The 21,609-nt window shown below is 39.4% G+C and overlaps 3 protein-coding genes across 4 annotated transcripts in view; 2 read left to right on the forward strand and 1 right to left on the reverse strand.

Annotated features, from left to right (window-relative positions):
- Nucleotides 1–4,396, reverse strand: part of LOC149036224 (uncharacterized) — a 6,622-nt gene extending 2,226 nt beyond the window's left edge. The window contains exons 1-3 of the mRNA XM_089189946.1: nt 4,257–4,396; nt 3,948–4,038; nt 3,612–3,668 (exon numbers count right to left, since the gene is read on the reverse strand). Coding sequence (XP_089046072.1) covers nt 3,612–3,668; nt 3,948–4,038; nt 4,257–4,396 — 288 coding nt within the window. The remainder of the gene's footprint in view (nt 1–3,611; nt 3,669–3,947; nt 4,039–4,256) is intronic.
- Nucleotides 4,397–5,730: 1,334 nt separating this feature from the next.
- LOC113675443 (uncharacterized) lies at nt 5,731–8,496 on the forward strand. 2 transcript variants are annotated; one of them, XM_027192015.2, is made up of 2 exons: nt 5,731–6,760; nt 7,637–8,496. In XM_027192015.2, the coding sequence occupies exon 1, from the start codon at nt 5,828–5,830 to the stop codon at nt 6,758–6,760; it is 933 nt and encodes a 310-aa protein (XP_027047816.2). In that variant the 5' UTR covers nt 5,731–5,827; the 3' UTR covers nt 7,637–8,496. The 2 variants fall into 2 exon arrangements, with proteins under 2 accessions (XP_027047816.2, XP_027047814.2); XM_027192013.2 differs by having other exon boundaries at nt 5,767–6,760; nt 6,859–8,496.
- Nucleotides 8,497–17,737: 9,241 nt separating this feature from the next.
- Nucleotides 17,738–20,439, forward strand: LOC113674625 (uncharacterized). Its single transcript, XM_027191111.2, has one exon. The coding sequence runs from the start codon at nt 17,811–17,813 to the stop codon at nt 18,738–18,740; it is 930 nt and encodes a 309-aa protein (XP_027046912.2). The 5' UTR covers nt 17,738–17,810; the 3' UTR covers nt 18,741–20,439.
- Nucleotides 20,440–21,609: the final 1,170 nt, after the last annotated feature.

A 21,609-nucleotide genomic window follows, 5' to 3' on the forward strand; every position in this document is an offset into this window, starting at 1 on the left:
CTCGTTCCCGATTGTCTCATTTGATAAAGAGGGAATCGCTAATGTTTTCATTAAGACAGTATTGCCTTGATTTTCTAATATTAACAACGAAAGACAGTAAATTTCACTTTTCACCCACATTTACTTCCAACCTTTTCTTTTGAACCAGAAACAAAAATGATAGACGTTTAAAACACTTGACATCATCCACCTTGTCAAATGTACTAGCATGATCATTTCAATTGTAATGCCTTCTTATCCCAACGTTACTTTGTTTCTTTGCTACATTAGCGAACACTGAACTACTGCTCGTACTCTAGATATGACAATCAACCACAAAATTCCCTAAACCAGATAACATTAAACATAGTCTAAAAAATCAATTGTCAATTCACGAGTTTGCTCACAGAGCACTTTGATTTATTGTGGAATTTGATGTTGAAATCTCCACACCCAGCTTTTCAACGTCACACTCAGGCAAAACATACTCATCAAGAAAGGTTTCAGTGGTCCTGGTGACAAACTCAGCTTTCTTTTCCTAGGAGGAATGTTTGGGTGGAACTTTGATGTTTGTGAGTTGCCTATAATTGCTATTAATACCAGCCTGTTTCATAAAATCTACACCAAAATATTCCTTTGGGGCCTCTCCCATGAATTCTGCAACAGCTTTATAGTTTTTCTCTACAGGGCAATATAACTTCTTTTAAACTTATTTTTTGGCAGAGCTGGTTGAGAGAGAGCCTACATCTCTTGCTCTACACTGCCATTTGTAACGTATGATTACTACCTAGCATACTACAAAAGGTGCATAAATTAAAATATATGACAGTCTCATGTCAGTTCTGGGTAAAAATTTCATTACTTTGTCACTATTCTGTTGAAAATTTTCAATCTTTGTCAATTGTTGGTAAATCTTAGTCAATGATTGAAAATGCAAGTAAATTATTCTCATTGGTTAGGTAATTTGTGGGCTTGAGCACAGGACACAGTTCTGGAAATGAGGCTACACTCCTTAACCTGGCCTTAAAATGACTTTGATGAAAGGAAGTTCTCTAATTAACTGAATCTTAAATTTAAAGTGGCTACTTCCTAGGCTCTTTTTTTTCTGAAATCTTATCTGGATTGCCTCTTTCACCCTGGGTCTTGGAGAGTCAGATATCCCTGTCCTGTTCCTTGACAAAAGACCTCACCCTTATAACATCAACAGGAACAGTGAAATTGAAATCCCAGAAGCCAGTGGATGCTGATGATCAAAAATGCAACAGCAGGAGAGCCTTGCATTGATGGACCACAGAGGGAATCTGATCTGAAGATGTACCAATGCAGCTATGGAATTCCGGCCATCCATTAAAAACTGAGCACTACAGCATGTAGGTGACATGTTCTCAATCAACCTCATCGCCTAAAGAAGACTAGCAGTTCACAGTGCAAACATTGTGATCCACATCCAAAGTGACCACATTGTGAGACAAACAATTACATTTCTCCTTTGATAGCATTAACTTGTCACTAAAATCTGCATTTGTTTGCATGCGTTGCAGTTAACCCCATCCAGACCCTCATATACAGACTATAGCTACGTATATTTCATTCCCTCATTCATTTGGCCAGTTGGTCAGTTGGTTGCTCAGTCAGGCAGGCAGTCATTCATTCTTTTTCCCAGTCATTCCTTTCAGTTGTTCATGCAGTAATTTATTCAGGGTATTTATGCTTTCCTTGTGCATGGTTTATGACTTTTTTAACTTTAATGACTGTCATTGTGCCATGATGATTTATGTAATATTTCAGTTTGTTATTTATTCATTTATCTATTGTGGCTCGATTAAGGCAGCTAAAAAGCTGAAAAAAGTGGATATGTATGTAAAAACTTCAATTAAGGAATATCTACAATTTTAAATAATTTAATGTAATAGCTAAAATTATAGAAAATCTCTAGAGAATATTTAAAATTTAATTGAGTTAACCCTTTAACTCCCAAGGTAAGAAAACTGACGTCCTTGATCTGTTTTGACATTTTTCAATTGAAGTGATATCGAAATTTATTGTTTTTTTAGAGGGCACGGTAACGAATCTTGCAATCTGATTGGTTCTTTACCCGGTCAGTATTTTCCTATCTCTGCCCACGGGCCACGGTAACGCTTTCGTGAGTCGCCGAGTACATCCCAACTTTCGTTGTCATTTTTCATAACTATACCTCGTTTTCCGGCTGGGCAGTATTTTTAAGCAAACACGTCGGTCACTACCTCAAGCCGATAAATAACTTATGAATCCTCTCTTTTCTCTCTATCAAATCACTTTGGTGGACAGAAAAATATTGGTTTCAGAATGAATTTGTATAAACAATAGTGTCATTACGTTGGTTGACAAGCGGCCTAAAAACCGTCTGCAATTAATTTTAATCGTTCACAAAAAGTACCCAGAAAGTTGAAACGTGAGGTATTTAGTTACAGTTAAACTGAACGATGGAACTTTCATTCATTTAATATCTGAATTTTCTCGAGCAATTTGTTCATAGTGAAAGAGCGAGCGAAGTTTTAATTTAAGTTCTACAACAAATATACGCTCCTGGTGAGTCTTTCCAATTCCGTTCAATTTGGACATTTGTACCTTAAATTGCACAACAGAAATTGAAGGAATTTTTTGAGAAAAGGCCGCATTATATTCCCTTGTGTCTCGTTGGAATGTGCCGTTCGAATTTAGTTTTTGTGAAGGAAAGATCAGAGTTAAACACGCCATTACAGCAAACAAACGAGCAAACTCTCACAACTTCAAAATAAAAAAATTGAATTTACTCACAATTACTTTCCTCGCCGTTTACTTAATGAACAGAGGTAAATCTTCGTACATGAATGAATGGTCGATGAGAGTGAATAATACTTTCCGTTAGATCATTAACTGATTTTGAAGAAAACATTGTCGTGACAGTCCTTGCCAAACTAGTTCTGTTTGTTTTCAAATATTCCTACGCTTTTTTTTTTCTTGCGCGCTCTCTAATTGACAGGTGTCAGATTGTGACAGATACTTGTAAAAATAATGTTTCAAAGTTTGTTTGGAAGCCTTTTAAATCACCTTTATCATTACGGAAATGAAAATGTTTCGCTGAGGAATCTCTCTTAAATTTGCATCACCTCTATTTTAACTACCATTTACCCACTCAAAAATTGTTCAGTTTATGGAAGATCTTGCCGTATTTACGTCCAGAAATCATTCGGGTTCTTTCGGAAAGAATTTCGTCAAGTTTAAAAACAATAAATATGTTATTTACCGGCTAAGGGTCGGTCCGTATGGTGAAAAACTGTGACCGAGGTCTTGAAAATGCTGCCCGACCTCGGGCAGCATTTTCAAGACCTCGGTCACAGTTTTTCACCATACGGACCGACCCTTAGCCGGTAAATAACATATATGCATTAATTGGTGTGCCAAAAATAGTGTTTGAAATTAAAGCCGTTCCGATGTCACTTTGATTGAAAAATGTCAAAAGATATCAAGAATATCAGTTTTGACATTTTTCAATCAAAGTGATATCGGAATGCTTTGATTGACGTGCCAAAAATAGTGTTTGCAATTAAAGCATTCCGATATCACTTTGATTGAAAAATGTCAAAACAGATCAAGGATGTCAGTTTTCTTACCATTACGTCCAACTCTGCACACAAAAGCACACACAAAATCCCACTTCTCATGTATTCCTGTAATATTGAAAGAGCCGTTGAAGTTAAACTCTCATTGAAAAGTAAGCAAGAGTCAGAAAAGGGAAGAGAGCTCGACAAGCGACATTTAATGCACGTCATAAAACTACTTAATACTATAAACATTCAGGCCGGCTAACCGACGCGTGCTAACTGTGGTAAACCGGGAGGCCGGCAAAACTGTGGTAGAATTAAGTCTTGTTGCTATTTCAATTAACGCTTTCATGAACGACAACGAACAAATGTAATATCAGTAGGGAAAAAAGAGGACAAACTTACCGAAAAGTTACGAATTGACTCTGCTTTACTGCAAGGCGAAGTGAAGACTCTTCCACACAGCGACCACACGATGTAGTGGTTTCGCGCCAATCTTTACATTCGATGACGTCATGCCCCCCAGTAGATCGCCGTCCCATTTGCGGTTTGTATTTTTGGTGGTTTCGGCGAGATAGCCTTCACGTCACGCCACGAGCAAGCTCGACGATTCACCACAACATTGAAATATTTTATTTAATGCTATGCAATTTAATGTTGAACTAGATAGATTCACTATCATCAAACGCGCGTGATAGTTGAAAATATCATTACCTATCATGACCGTTTGGTCGAAGCTTCAGCCTCGTCCTCGCAGCGCAATTTCGGCACCAGATCACTAAATCGCGAGAACTCGAAAGTGGCCTATCACTTTCCCTTGAGTTAACGGTTGAGCCTCTGTCATTAGGAAACATAACTAGCAGTTTCCGATAAAAAGAGAAGTGCTGCGAGGTTAACTCAATTTACTTTCCCCGCAAAATTCCATAAAACTCACCGTTACTCACCGAAATTCCCACTTCAGCACACCTCTAAGTAGGCGATTCACTCAGTAGTTGAAATAGAGGTTATGCAAATTAAAGAGAGGCATTTTCATTTGTGTAATGATAAAGGTGATTTAAAAGGCTTCCAAACAAACTTTGAAACATTATTTTTACAAGTATCTGTCACAATCTAACACCTGTCGAGTAGAGAGCGCGTAAGAACAAACAGCGCGAGTTCACTTTAAATAAAACCACAGAACTAGTTTGGTAAGGGCTGTCATTACAATTTTTTCTTCAAAAACAGAAAATGATCTTACGGAAAGTATCACTCGCGTCGACGACTAATTAATTTACGAAGATTTACCTCTGTTCAGTAAGTAAATGGCAACGAAAGTAATTGTAAGGAAATTCAAATTCGTTATTTCGAAGTTGTGAGAGTTTGCTCGCTTGGTTACTGCGATGACGTGTGTAAATCTGGTCTTTCCTTTACAAAAGGTAAATTCGAATGAAACACTTCAACGAGACACAAGAGGATTTTATTTGGCTTTTTCTCACTGAATTCCTTCAGTTTCTATTGTACAATTAACGGTACAAATGTCCAAATTGAACGGACTTGGAAAGACACCGAAAGCGTCTTGGTAGTAGAACTGAAAACTTCGCTCGCCCTTTCACTACGAACAACTTGTTTGAGAGAATTCAGATATCAAGTGGATGAAAGTTCCTCAATTAACCAAATACCTCACGTTTTAACTTTCTGGGTACTTTCTGTGAAGGATTAAAATTAATTACGAACGGTTTTTAGGCCGCTTGTCTACTAATTTAATGACAATTTTGCGTATTCAAATACATTTCGAAACCAATATTTTTTGTCAACCAAAGTGATTGTAGAAAGAGAAAAGAGAGGATTAATCAATTAATTATTGGCTTGAGGTAGTGATCGACGTTTTTGCTTAAAAATACTACCCAGGCCGAAAAACGAGATATATTTATAAAAATGGCAACGAAAGTAGGGCAAAGATAGGAAAGTACGGACCGCGCTGAAAACCAATCAGATTGTAGGATTCGTTACTGTGCCCTCTGGAAAAAAAAAAATTCGTGATAATGCGAGCAAAAACTTACTCTTCCCTTGTATCAACATTATCTTAATCCATTTATGATTAAACAGCGGCGAAAACTCGTTGATCTCTCTCCAAAAATGGTTTTTTTGAACAACCTTTCGCCATATGTAAATTCAATGGAATGTTTGCCCGGTGGCGATCCCAGAAATCTCTGCGCATACACAAGGATCCGATTTCTGGCAACTCATTCATTAGAAAATTTCCGTTGTGACGAAATAGGTCATTGGCCATTCTACATGTACAAAGCATGCGAAGACTCAAGAGAAAACTCGTGCTGATAATTTTAATCTGTGTATATTTTGCAATTTTTATTAACGTCGCTGTGGATCCACTGTATTTGCAATGGATCCATCGCTACGCCTTCGGACATGAAATTTTACGAGGAGATGTTGTGAACAAGCAAGCTGAACTCTCAAGGCGTATACATTGCAAAGAGAAACTAGCAATCCCTGGCGAAATGTGTCCCAAACTTTTTTCGGAGATTTCCTCCTGCGACCTAACTGAGGATGGATTTTCCTGTCCTGACATCCGACGTAAAGGGAATACTACGCTGCGACAGGCCCAATTGGTACTAACAAGAATATTACGAGTATTCGACCTCATTTCACGCAAGCACAACATGCCATACTGGGTGCGATCCGGATCCCTTATAGGAGCCATAAGGCACAATGGGTTTATTCCATGGGATGATGATATAGATATAGAGATACCACTCATGTATTACGTCGACTTCTTTGAAAAATTCTCCAGAGAACTACCAGATGATATGTTCTTCCAAACCACCAGGACAGACGTGAACTACACGTACCACGACCGACTGCCGAATAGTATTTTTAACATTTGGTCGGTCAGTGATCAACGAGTGGGATTGCATCATCACCCTAGGCTTCCCAAAGTCAGAGATCGATCTAGCTGCTACAAATTTTGTCTTAAAAGAGGATGCGCTTATCACGACGGTCTGCAGCTCGATATCTTCGTGGTCGATTCAATTCCTTGGGGAATATTTCCGTTGAGGGAAATGACCTTTGAGGGATTCAACATTCTTGTTCCAAACAACTGGAAAAGTATGATAGCTGCTGAGTATCCACAGTTTATGGACTTACCTGAAAAGGAGTTGAGGCTCCCGAAAAATATGGACATTGATCCCGTGCACGGGTGCGAGGAGCTGTCAGAGAAGTAGGTCAGTGCGTAGATCCGAGCGTTTGCGCGCTTTCTGATCGGTTAAAATCTATTGTTTATTTGCTTGTGTACCCATTTTATTTGCTTGTGAATCCACAGAAATCTGAAATGTGGAACATCGATTACCGCAAGATAATATACATTTTAGCTATGTGGCCAGGTGGTTTGAAATAGGTAGACAAGAATCTTGTTCTACATCAATTCAAAATGGCTGCCCAAGTACTTGCTTTAGGCGGTATCTTATTGGTGAAACCGCTTCCTCTCACAGTCACATTTAAGTCAGCACGCAAAAGATTGAGATTATACAGACATCGGCGACAACAGAAATGAAATTTGTAATTGAGATTGTGAACACTTCGGGCTTGAGGAACATACTTTAGTTTAGAGCGCACGATCTTTACTGATCGCAACAAATGCATGGGAAGGACACGTGAGTGAAGCAAATGTATCTCAAAAAGAATTCTTATGATGATTTTGTGATGTAACCCTTTCACTCCCATTATCTCTTTATTAATTCTCCTTACTGTCTGCCATAAATTGTCTATAATTTTAGTTTGGAGAATTTTTATTTTTATTTTATTTATTTTTCTATATTCTCATCTCTTGCCTTCTTGAGATTGTATTGATATTGTAAGGAGAAATTCTTTCTTGGTCACTTCGTTGACAACTGTAAAGTTTATAGTGTTTCACGTTAATTGCACGCTTTGGTTATATGGCCGATAGCTGGTCAAAGTTTTCAAACAGCTAAATGACCAGATTTTTTTCAGAAAATTAGACAAATCGAATTATCTTTTACAATCCAAACTATTTTATGTCAGTGAGGCACTCGTGGGGATTTATAAATCTCATGTCAAATCCTTGGTTTACGTTTTCTCAGAATATCGAACCATGGATGTTGGCGCTCCAGAAATTGCGTGAGGTCTGCGACGTTCTTCAGGGCTCAGTGAAAAGGATGACAAAGAATAGGAGGGCAATACTGAACGCGACACGTGTGTTTCAACTCTATATTATAAAATAATTCAAATAGTACGCGCGCTCTGATTGGCCATAAAACCATTTTACATGAGCGTATGTAAACACGGTTTTTCGTTCCTCTTTCAATAGTTATTTTATAAAAGAAAAGTAAAATGGTTTCCGTGTTTAACTTAACAGTATAGGATATCGTCACAAGGTCTACTAGTGGTCAAGGTTCTTACACCACGAGATGACCGTTAGTCGCGAATTTTTATAAAAATTTTCGAAAATTTAGAGAACTTATACAATTCAAAACGCTAGTTGTCAACGAGGAACTGGTGAGCGATCTCGAGGAGATCTATAAACATGACGAGCTTTGCTCAATAAAAAATATTCTCACCAGGGAAGCGTAAAAGAATCCACAGGCAATGTGACTCCGCGGCGGGAGGACTGTGAAAGAGAGGTGTTTGGCTTCGAACGTGAAATTAATTAAAGTTAACGATTTCGAGTGTTTTTCAACGAAACTTTGCCAGTTTAAAGGGTCTACCCCAAAACTCAAAATGGCAAACTAGTTTCTGTTTTGGTCCTTTCCGGGAGAAGATAGAACACCCATCCCGGTTTTTCTAAAATCGCTTCAAACTAGGTAAAATGTATGAAGCTCTCACTACAACTTTATTCAACAAATTACTCTGACAGTTTGGAAAACACGATAAAAGTTTCAATCGATTTGATTGACGGCCTTTCAGTCAACAGTGCCAAATAAATAGAGTGTTCTTGATCACGTTTTGGGCTCTATCATGTTTTTGTCTTAGGGCCTTTCCGCTCTACCGGACAAAACTACAATTGTCCCGATACAATCCAAGGAAAAATTTTGTCACGACAAATTTTTGTTTCGTCTGTTGCATCCGCATTAACAATTTCAGAGCTGACAAATTCCGTCAGCGCCTGATCTGATCATAAGACCGGCCAGTGTAGTTGCCAGAGGATTCCACCTCCAATTTCCAGGATTTATCCTAAGTCGTTCTAAAATTTTGGATTTTAAAACAAATAAAAAGGGGATTTTGCAGTATAGGACAATTTTTGCGTCTCTTGCAAACTGATTTCAGTTCAATTACACGCTTGTCGTAGCTCATACGACAAATGATTGCTAAGTCTCTTACGGTTTTGTTTATTAAGTCGATTTTGCCACTTTGAAATTTTTAACCGGGACTTATTTTGTCGGCGGTGCGTTAGGAGACTCGTTTGCTTCGGCCAAAATTTTCCAAGTCGCGACAAACCATCCGCACTTGTAAAATATTGGTGTTGACAGAAAATTTGCCTAAATAAACAACTTTGCTGAAAATTTTTGCGACAAGTTTCTCTCAACCACAACTGTCATTCAGTTCTGGCTGTAAGCGGTCATTTAAGCACATAAACCGACATTATGTAGCTTGTTATTCAAGATCATTGATCTAGGGAGCTAAGAAATGTAAAAAACTTCCGAGACTTTTTGTAGTAATGGAAAATTTTACGTGTTTAGAGAAGCATGTAGGCGAAATATTGATGGGAAAATCGTAGCGTTTTTCTCTTGTCGTTTATTTTGGATATTTTGCTAAAATCAGCAAATATGGCTCTCTTACGGCAAAAAAAAAATTCGTAAGTTTTTGATTTGATCGTTTATTATTCGCAGTTTACAATCAAGACATGGGTGACAGGAAAGAGGGTTTTGAAGTCACATTCCGCCTATTTGTTGACATGCAAGTTCCTGTGTGCAACAACCTCGGCTCGTGCGTACGGTGGATGACGAGAAGGGCCCAGGTCGCACTACAGTCCCCCAAAAAATTAGGCAGCCAAAAAATTCTTCGAAAAGTTGAAACCGCAACCGGAAGAGCCGAAAAATGTGACACAGTTTTTGGGTCGCACTACCGAAATACATAAATTGGTCAAATAAACACAGATGATCAGATTTCATTTCTGGCGCGTATTGTGCGGTAATAAGCATGAACCCAAATCAGGCATTTTGCTTTGCTTTTGCCAGTCTACTTCTACAAATTATCGACATGCAACAGCAGCAAATGTTTACCTTTTTCATCCTGTATCAGAGATGGGTAAATGAATACATGTCAATCCTGAATGTCGTTTTATAAGAAGACGGCGGCACGTACGTAGAATTCGTGTTGCGCCTTACACATGGACCATTCCTCGCCCAGCCGAATCATGGTTTAAAATTCATTACTTGAGCCCTTTGCTCTTCTTGCGGTCATTTGTCACATTGCTTTTTTTTCTTTTTCTGCCAAATCTTCAGCTGACCTGGAGCTGGTCGGGCTATCGCTCTCACATACCACAGTTGCTAGACTATTGGACCGATTAAGCAAAATTCCGCTGGGTCCCGTTTGATCTAACATCGGTCCAGCCAATGTAGGGTCGAAATGACGAAAACTTGGCTCAGGAATGATCCCGGCGCATAAGAAAAAGGAAAACGTCCATCCATGCTGAAAGTTGGCGGGTTGAATATAGGTCATGTCTGGGTCAAATGACTGGCGTTGATAGCTCCGGAAGCGGTGTCTTTTGTTTTTGTAAATTTTTTCAAAATCAGCCTGTCCCACCCATACCCTTCGGTGTCTGAAGTTTCTGCGGACTTTCCAAAATTTTAGAAATTTGTGAAACACCGGTCGCATAAGGAAACGCGTTGTGATGGCAGACATTAGTCCTTTTTCGACGGATTATTGATCAAAACTTCCCTGGTGCGACAAGCCTATCAACACCTTTTTGACGATCGACTGCCTTTTGCTTTAATTTCCGGCTTAGCTGTCGTGTCGCCGTGTGCATTGCAGTTATTCTTTGGTCATGTGACTCCTTTCATTGCTCTAATTCATCTGTCCTTCATTCAGTGATCAAGATAGCAGATTTACCATACAACACTCGCTATAGTACATTTACTTTTACTTGGGAAAGTAGATTTACAACACAATTGAGTATACGATAGTAACGCTGTGTAACGCAACAAGAGGCCTCTTCTGAGCCATAATCGGTCTCAAACACCATCACTTAAAATGCGAGAAGCACATGTACCTTTGTAGAGCGTTTGAGCGGCCATCCAAACCTTTGAAAGGCTCCAAACTACGACATACATCAAATTTGACCTTCTTGAAAACTGGTCTCAAATTACTTACTGAAAAACAGTGATTGCGTTTGTCCTTGGCAACCATAGAATACGCGACAAATACGTACGAAAAATACTTTTACACATTCAGAATAAATAAATTAAATTTACCTATGGTGAAAGAAAAAAGGAACGGCCTAACTTTTACAGAATGTTCAGTCAAAATTTTCCGATTTCTGCTGCTTTCGCCGCCATATTGAAAATGAAGCTACCACAATGCGACGCAATCGGAGTGCGCGCACTGGATAGCGTACTCCGAAATCCGTCAAAAGGAGGTCATCTCAGGTAGATTTCCGATTACGAAATCCGAACTCCCCCAATGTTGTGCTCGTGATAAAGCCCTATTTAGCATTTTTGACCCGCACAATAGTGTAGAAACGAACATATACTTCGTTTTTGCTCATGACTTCGTATTAGCGTTAAGATTTTGAATTTTTTTTTTGTTGCTAACCTATATTACAGACTCCACAAAATTTTTGCGATGCTTCCTTTTCACGGATGGCCGATCACAACTACAACATAGTGACACCTCCACGAATTCTGTCAAAAGGAGGATGTTAAAACACCAGAGCGGGTAGATTTGTGATAACGAAATCCGAGCTCGCCCGATGTTGTCTTCGTGATGGAGGCCCTATTTAGCATTTTAGAGCCGCAAAATAGCGTAGAAAATAACACTCACTTCGTTTTCGCTCATGACTTTGTATTAGCGTTGAGATATTTGCATTTTTTATCCGTTGCTAACCTATATGACAGATTCCACAAAATACATTTGATGCCTCCTTTTCACGGATGGCCGACTACCACCACAGGCGGCCCAAGCTCACGTCTCGAGAAAAAGCCAACGATGAATTCATGAACGCCTCACGCGTTGTGTGACTCGGTGTTAAGTTCCGGGAGGAACCGTTGAAAATTTGAACACGTTATAAAGAATAGTATGGGGAACGAAATATGGTCGATTTACAACGATAAATATTTCAAAATATGAATATTTACATGTTAAACCAATAAAACTTACTCATGCCCCGTGTATCCGTCGTAGTTTCTGGCGATTTCTGCTGTTTTAAGCTTGCTTTACTATCACTGTTATCCATTTCAAAACTTCGTCTTTTGACATCGATAACAGTGATGGTAAAGCAAACTTAAAACGGCAGAAATCGCCAGAAACTACGACGGATACACAGGGCATGAGTAAGTTTTTATTGATTTTACGTGTAAAATATGGGGGGGTCCAAATCCGCTAGCAGATACGGACCGGGGGGTCCAAATCCGCGGGGGTTCCAAATCCGCTGTGACACCGGCACCATACAAACGACTCATTCACGACATTAACATTACAAACGAACCGAATAGAACGACCTAACTTGACTCTGATGATGACTTCCACTCGGGTTGTCGAAACGTCAGTCACCAATACCGACAACAGTCCTTCTCAGGACTACACTCACCCGGACAATCAAACTACACTATTACATGTTACCATTTACTGTATATGCTAATTAGTTTCAAATGTCAATCGCTCAGATCAGAGGCCAGCACTGCACAATCATAAAATTGCATAACAAAAATTTATAAAAACGTGACAGTTCATGTGGGTCCGCGTTGAACGTGTACGAAGAATCTGACAAATCGTGCGATGTGGAACAAACTAAGAACAAGCTACGATATTGCTGTTCCTCGAGACATGGTCATGCAGATTTTACGAGAGCTTGATCCCGAAAAGTGCCAAAGGAATAATTACCGAAAATTTAACCGTAACGGTTTACGTTGGCTCAGAATACGGTAGCCGGTTGTTTCGCTACAAAGTTGTTTCGCTACAAGTCGCTACAAGTCGTTTCTCTTCAACACGGATAACACGTGATTTCTGTAGCGAATAAGTCGTTAGAGTAGATAATTTTCGCTGGTTTCGTAGTTATGGTTAAATGTTTAAACAATAGATTTTTATTCGATAGTGAATATAACTAGTATAATTAATATAATTACTGTTGTAAATTAAAAATAGTCCTCAGTTACAAATGAACTTAAAGCTGGAAGTAAATGTTGTCTGTTCTTTATTGTCTGAATTTCCCGGGTTAGCCGAATAAAATTACCTACGTAATAATCAATAAAGATTTTCATCAGCGCGCGGGGGAACTGGGTAATATATATAATCCTATCGCTATCGGTCGAAGCGCAGCAACTTAACGTTTGAAAAGGACGCAACACTACAATATTCGCGAAAATTTCTTGAGTTTAAATGAGGTAGCGAAAGTGCAGCGAATCGACTTTTGGGCTTATGGAGTTTGAAGCGAAACGACCTAAGATGTGTAGCGAATCGACTCGTGTTGCAGCGAATAAACTTGCAGCGAAACGACTTTGTAGCGAAACGACCTTGAACCCAGAATACTTAGAAATAGCGTAACTCACGGTTCCCACATAAGTAAATGACTAACAGTCTTAAATTTTCGTTAAAATTTAAGACACCGAGAAAACCTATACAATCCAAACTATTATATGTCGATGAGGAACTGCTGAGCGATCCCGAGGAGATTTATAGATCTCATGTCAAACGCTCAGTTTACGCTGGGGCCATGGGGTTCTTTACATGTTAAAGGGGATACATGGAAAGAAACAGAGCAGTATACGAGTCTGATTCCTCCAAGGAACATGGAAAAAGAATTCACTTCTTGAAAACCCTTTTTAAGCTTTTTTTATCAATCCGATATCTTTCATGTCCGTGAAATGCATTGAAGAGAAAGAAAATGTATGATTTCAATCAAAAACAAACTTCACCCTGCATTACAACTGTTCTAAACAATGTACATAATTAGCATCAAAAAAGTAAAGTGTCAACATCTTGTGACGATAAGGTTTTCGTGCACTCTAAATGAACTTCGCGGGGACGTACAAGCGGGGGGAATTCAGCTATAAATCGTCTTTTACCGTGTTCAACAATTTGTCAAGTTAGTTCTAGTAAAGTTTGAAGTACGAGTGATTAGCGTTTGCGGCGATACTGACTTCTTTCAAAGAACTTTCAATTAGGATATTTGAATATGTATCGATATTCAATAACGTTAACTGACTAACAAATGGGCGCTCAGACATTTTGAGCGGGAACTTTATAGTCATTTACATCAAAATATACTTCAATAACACCAACCAACAAACAATTGCATTTATTGACAAGCATTCATAAAGAATAGAAAATTCATTTGCGCAATTATCATAAACATTGACAATCTAAAGTTCACACGGCAACCAGGTGGCCAATCAGACATAGTTTGATGCTACACTGGTTTGCAGATTTAATGAATGTAACCGAAGAAGTTACAATTCATAGACCCAACGTTTCGACACTCCTGTCTAGTGCCTTCATCAGGGGTGATCTAAACGCTGCAACAAGAGGTCCTTTTATATGATCACTAATTAGCAGCCTTTTTTTTTTCTGACGAGGTGTAAATAGGTGTAAATGTTGAGGAGAGTATCTCTCAACTCGACGACGATCGTAGGCATTTAGTAAGAGCAGAAGTAAGTAGCAACTCAGGCGTGCTAAACCTCCTCCCAAAAACATTCAAAAGGATGTCTTCAATGCGCTTATAACTCTCAAAAAGGATCCAGACAGGCTCGTATTATCTGCTGACAAGGGTAATTGTGTTGTGGTTATGGACAAACAGCAATATCACGACAAAGCTTTGTCTCTGCTCAATGACAAGAGTACGTATGCTGTCTTAAACTCTGATCCTACCAGTAAAACTCAAAGAAAGTTAAACAAAATGTTGCTTGATTTGAAAAAAGCTGGCAGAATTAGTGACTCTACGTATAAAATGTTATACAGTAGTGACGGCTTTATGTCCACGTTTTTATGGCTTACCTAAAATTCATAAACCGGGAATTCCTCTGACACCCATTGTCTCTTTTGTTAATTCTCCGACTTATGCAATTTCTGGTTATCTTGCGAGAATTTTGTCGCCTGTTGTTGGGAATACTGATTACACTGCCAAAAATTCCTGCGAATTTACGGATTTCATAAGAGATAAAACTCTTGACGCTTGTGAAGAATCAGTAGCTTTCGATGTTGTTTCGCTCTTCACTAAAATCCCAGTTGATCTTGCCGTTAGGGTTGCGGAGGAAAGACTCAGAGAAGATGCTTCCCTAGGACAAAGAACTTCTTTGCCTGTGGAGGATATTATTCATCTGCTGTCTTTTTGCCTCAAAACCACGCAATTTACATATAACGGCACATACTATCAACAAGTTTTTGGTACAGCTATGGGTTCGCCTGTTTCTGCTGTCATTGCTAACATGGTAATGGAGACGTGGAACAAAGGGCCTTAGCCACTTCACCGGTTAAACCCTTTTTCTGGAAACGATATGTCGATGATGTTATTTCTGCGGTATCCGGAAATGAAGCCTCTTGTCGCATTTGAATTCAGTAGAGCCGTCGATCCAATTCACCCTTGAACGTGAAAAGGATAGACATTTGCCCTTTCTTGATTTAAATGTGTCCAGAGGGGTTCAGGGTAATTTAGAGACAAGTGTCTACCGTAAACCCACCCACACCGACAAATACCTCGCTTTCGATTCTCACCATCCTATTTGCCATAAGAAGTCTATAGCCAAAACTTTACTTAGGAGGGCTGACTGTCTACCATCATCACTCGATTCGAAGGCTGAGGAGAGGAAATATGTTTCCAATGTCCTAAAGGCAAATGGCTATACAAAAACTTTTCTCCGTAACTGCCAAATACCAGTTACAAATAGTAACGCTCTTGATGAAAGGGAACCAGCGACTGGTTTTGCTGTTATTCCTTACATACAGGGTGTTACTGAACCCATCAAGAGAATTTTGAATAGCCACAACGTTAAAGTTGCTCAAAAACCTTTTCAGACTTTGGGGCATATTTTCGCCAAACCTAAGGATCCTGTCACGAAAGAACAACGAACCGACGCCATTTATTCTATTCCTTGCAATGACTGTGACAACGAATACATCGGACAGACCAAACGCCAGTTTGGTACACGGTTAAAAGAGCACCAAAAAGCGGTTTTTCTTTGCAAAAAGGAAAATTCAGCTTTATCGGAGCATACTTGCCTAACCAACCATACAATTGGGTGGGATAATTCTAAAATTATCACCACTAATCGGCGTTACCACCAGCGCCTTTGTTTGGAGGCTTGGCACATTAACTCCGCCCACGCTCCTTTAAATCGTGACGATGGCGGTCTGCTTCCTGACGCCTATTTACACCTCGTCAGAAAAAAAAAGGCCGCTAATTAGTGATCACATAAAAGGACCTCTTGTTGCAGCGTTTAGATCACCCCTGATGAAGGCACTAGACAGGAGTGTCGAAACGTTGGGTCTATGAATTGTAACTTCTTCGGTTACATTCATTAAATCTGCAAACCAGTGTAGCATCAAACTATGTCTGATTGACAAGGGCAAAAGCATTAGCATGAATGTAACATTCTCTTGGGTGACTGGACATGAATTGCATGTTTTAAATAAATGATAAGAGAAAAAAGTCAATCGATGGCGCTTTACTTGTGAGTGAAAAAATGTTCTCACTAAAACGACATTTATCCTTCTATGACTTCTCTATTGATACAACGTGGCAAATATGTTTGCATGAAGCGAAACCATTGCGTCCTGAGCGCGCATTTGTTTGTCAGTTAACGTTATTGAATATCGATACATATTCAAATATCCTAATTGAAAGTTCGATCAACACTAATATAATGTATTCTAGAGTTAATGAAAAACTTATACCGCAAAAGGTGTACTTACACCGCAAAAGGTGTACTTAAAATCTGACGCTTAGGATCCATAACATATCACGAAGAAAATAAAAATCCACGGTTTATTGATCTTTTTTTTTAAAGGGACTTGTCAGAAATTAGCAGGGGGGGAGGGGGGGTGGGAATTTTAAATTTGGGTTCGGAAATTAGGTGACCCATCCCTGCAATGAGAGTGAAATTTGCTAACCCTCCCCTTGAGCTTGGCCTAAAATATCATGACCCTCCCCCTCTTGTATAAATGATAAAATCTAGTTCTTGCAATACACCAGGGTGCGTCAGTATTATGAAAACTCAAAATATATTTCTAATCTGTTCTTTGTCATGCTACATACATACATTTTCGATGACAGCATTAAGAGTCCGACTGATCAATCGACTCTCCTATTTCTCCCAATACAAAGTCTTCATCACTAGAACAAGTGGGTAATGCCTCATCCCCTTCATCTACCTCACATTCATCATAATCATCCACCTCTTCCAAATAAAGAACTTCCTTTTTCTTCTGCGGGTGAACCTCTACATGATCACGGGCATATATTTGCATGACCCTCCCCCTTTTAACTGCCCATTTTTCATGACCCCTCCCTTTTCTGAGGCTCAAAAAGTTGTGACCCCCCCTCTGTTTCCACCCCCCCTCCCCCCTGCTAATTTCTGACAAGTCCCTAACAGAGATCAATAAACCGTGACAGAAAAGTAAGTAGATTGGTATCCTTCTCGGTAAAAGAGCGTTCACTTATCACGGAAATCTAATTAGTAGGTCTTGTAAATCATGCGTTACGCGCTTGTAAAATAGCAAAGTACGCATCACGTTGCAATTGTGATGTCCGGTCCCGCACCACGTCGATAATTTGGGTTCAATCAAGCATCACCCTGTAAATATTTTGGGGCCATCATGCGTCACACAAAAACCCTTTGCCACCCTTCATTATAGTTCTCCTTGATTTAATGGTTAGGCCTCTGTCATTAGGAAGCATAACTAGCAGTTTCTAAAAGAAAGTAAAATGCTGCGAGGTTAACTCAATGAGCTTTCGCCGCAAAATTCCATAAACCTCACCGTTACAACTTCAATATTCACTCTGTCAATGCTTAGCGTGACGGGTTCCCTACCGCTGAGCAATATACTGTAGACGGGTTCACAGTTGTTACGAAATAGTTCGTAGGCCGAATTCAAGACGTGCAAAACATGCGAAGATTCAAGAGAAAACTCAAGCTGATCATTTTAATCTGTGTATCTTTTGTGATTTACATCAATTTCTTCTTGGATCCAGTGTATTTGCAATCGATCCATCGATACGCCTTCGGACATGAAATTTTACGAGGAGATGTTGTGAACAAGCAAGGGGAACGCTCGAGGAGCAGACTTTGCAAAGAGAAACTATCATTCCCTGGCGAAATGTGTCCAAAACCTTATACAGAGATTTCCTCCTGTGATCTAAATAAGGACAGATTTTCCTGTCCTGACATCCGACGTAAAGGAAACACTACGTTGCGACAGGCCCAACTTGTAGTCACAAGGATGTTGCGAGTATTCGATCTCATTTCGCGCAAGCACAACATACCATACTGGTTGCGATCCGGATCCCTCATAGGAGCCATAAGGCACAACGGGTTTATTCCATGGGATGATGATATTGATATTGAGATACCGCTCATGTATTACATCGACTTCTTTGAAAAATTCTCCAGAGAACTACCAGATGATATGTTCTTCCAAACATCCAAGACAGACTCAAAGTATCATCGGCCGAAGAGTATTTTTAACATTAGGTCGGTCAGTGATACACGGGTGGGAGTTTACCGTGGCAATTGGCGACCCAAAGTTAGAGATCGATCCAGCTGCTACAAATATTGCCTTAAGAAAGGATGCTATTGGCACGACGGTTTGCAGCTCGATATCTTCGTAACCGATTCAATTCCGTGGGGTATATTTCCCTTAAGGGAAATGACCTTTGAGGGATTCAACATTCTTGTTCCAAACAGATGGAAAAGTGTGATCGCTGACGAGTACCCACAGTTTATGGACTTACCTAGAAAAGGATTCAGACTCCCGAAAAATATAGATATTGATCCCCTACACAGCTGCGAGGAGTTGTCAAAGAAGACGGAAGTGTAACATTCTCAAGACCTCCTGAGTGATACTTAACTCATACCTGGTGACTTACGTGTAATGAAAGTGGTAATCTTGGAATAAAGGTACGGTTACGGAGAGGTTGTTGGATTTTTTTCCCAATTTTTATTACAAGTATCCCAAGCTCAGGTATCATGTCATAGAGGAGGGAAATTATTGTGATTTGTATAAACATCCCACACAGCCGCGAGGAGTTGTCAAAGAAGACGAAAGTGTAACATTTCCCGTTTGAAAGTTGATATGTTCATATGAATGGCCAATTTAATTAGCGAGCTAGATTTTGAACAAGGAGTTTTGTCGAGGAAAAACTTGACGAATAGCGAAACTATCTGGTGAGTGGATTAACAAAAGAAGATTGACAAGAAATTGCAAGCGCTCAACGGTCTCGTTTTTGTTCGCTGTACTATTGTGGACTCAGGTGTAACGCTGGCTACAACGCATGATTATTGAAACCTTATTTATACGTTCACACGAGCAATTTACACTTGTGAAAGCAAACCTGTCGAAAATAATTTGTTGTTCATTCAGGTAAGACTTACCAACTTGTAACCGGCTTAATTTAAATACTTGTCGTGCATAATTACTTTGTGCATTCATTCATTACAAAAAAACTGTCAAGTCACGCTGTGGAAAACAATGATGACACACGCAATGACCACGAGAAAGGGTTTCGAAGTTTTAAAATTTCTAGTACGAAGATATTTTCAGTCGCATTGCTACCACCAAGAATGCAACATAATAGTCCATTTTACAGTTGCGTGCTGGGTTGCAAAGCCTTTGAAGAGGAGTAAGATTAAGATTGACTTTGTTATGATGCAAACCTTTCTGCTTTTCAAATGTAAATTACTTTATTGTCATGCTTTATTGTCATGCTTTTCACTTGAATTTTGCAATCGCGACTTTCGATTCCCCCCAACTCTAAAAAAATTTCGTTCTAGTTTTTTATATTTTTAGAGTCATAAAAAGTTTGTATCCACAGCCTTTAGATAAGAAATTTAAAATTTCCATCAGCTGTAGTTCTTTTAGTGTTTATTATATATATTCATTCCCCTCATTTCACGTGAAAAAGGCATGTAGGAAAACACTGAGCTTCAAGAACAGCCAAGTTAAGGCTAATGTGTTTACCATGCTTAAATATTTATAATCAGGGCCACTCGTTTAGGAGAGCTTTTTCAATTCGGGGGCCAATGACCATAGAGGATTGGCCGGACTTACGAATAGGAACAGGTACAGCTGCGAAAAATTTGAAATTTTTTTGGGGCAAGGTGGGAGAATTCATTTGGGAAGCACGGTTTTGGTTTTCTTTTTTCGTCACGCACGTCACGCAGCAAGTTACAAAACGTAAATATAATTCTTCTCGGTGCCGTTCCGGATGCCACCGATGCCTTTTCCGATGCCTCCATTGTTTATTACAGCAGTTAAAGATATATGTGCCATAAACACTTTTGAAAAATTGCTTAGCATTTTATTTAGCGAAGTATACTGTTGATATTTCGGCGTTAAAACACTATTGTTTTCCGCAACTATAACTGATATGTCTCTATTTGAAGTATTGTATTTGTTTCCCCGCTGACCACTCGTATTTTGATCGTCGCCCGTGATGTAGTGACTCCCGAATATTCCATGTGAGAATATTTACGACCGCTCTTAGGAATAAAAAATACTTTCAAATTCTCGAGAAAAATACCTCACCTTACTTCCACAGTGATTGAATGCTTACTATGTTAAAAAGAACCCATTTTAGCGAGTTATCCATTTCTAGATAAAGGGGTAAGTTTCTAAAGAAACTGTGGTGCTGCGTCGGTGGGAGAGTATAGCAGGTAATTTAGTGTTAACAACTGGGTTGAAAACGTAAATTAGCCACCGTAAAGGGTAAAAAAGCTGACGTTTCGAGCGTCAGCCCTTCGTCAGAGCGATTAGAGGAATTGTGGGTTGTGTGTGGATTTTTATGTAGAAAGTGGAGCTACGCCATTGGTGGGAATATGGTGACGAGAAAACAGGAATAAATTAGTTTAATGAAAAGCGCTCGTTGATTCCGTGGGGATTAAGGGTGCCGATTTGGAATATAAATTTTTGTTCTAGTGTTTTACGGCTTTCCGAACTGCCTAGATGTAAGGAAAGGCCGCAAACTGCCATATGCTGTTTAGAATGATAAGGAAGATTAGAGTGTCTAGCGACTGGTTTGGATGCGTCCTTGTCATTTCTTTCCACATCGCGAAGGTGTTCTCGGAATCGGTCACCCAGTTGTCTTCCTGTTTCGTCGATGTATAACTTATTGCAATAAGTGCAAGTTTTGCAGTAAATAACATTAGCGGAGGTACACGCAAAGTGATCAATGATCTTAATGGATCTTTTAGGTCCCGATATTTTCTCTATGTTATGAATGAAAGGACAAGTTTTGCAACGTGAGCGAGCGTATTTAAAAGTTCCAGATTGGTCATTGGTTTGAAATGAACTCCTGACTAAAAAGTTGCCGATGTTTTTGTCACGTTTGAATGAAATAAGTGGGGGTTGCGAAAAGATAGTGCCAGTCTCTGAATCGTTTTGGAGTAATTTAAAATTTTTAAGAATGATAGATTTAACGGCGTGGTTGTGAGGGTGAAATGTAAGAGTAAATGGAATGCGGTCAGTGTTGTCCTTCTCGGCCGTTTGTTTTCTCGGCCTTCTCTACCTGTCGATCGATTTGTTGGGCACGGTGGTAGCCCGCTTGAACGACAGAAACAGGATAGCCACGTTTATCGAAAAACTGGCACATTGCCTCTGATTTTTGGGAAAAATCAGAGTCGTCACTACATAAACGACGAAGTCTGAGAAACTGTGAAAAAGGTATGGAGTTCTTGACGTGTGATGGATG

Source organism: Pocillopora damicornis, chromosome 12 (assembly GCF_964200805.1).
Source record: "Pocillopora damicornis chromosome 12, jaPocDami1.2, whole genome shotgun sequence".
NCBI lineage: Eukaryota > Metazoa > Cnidaria > Anthozoa > Scleractinia > Pocilloporidae > Pocillopora > Pocillopora damicornis.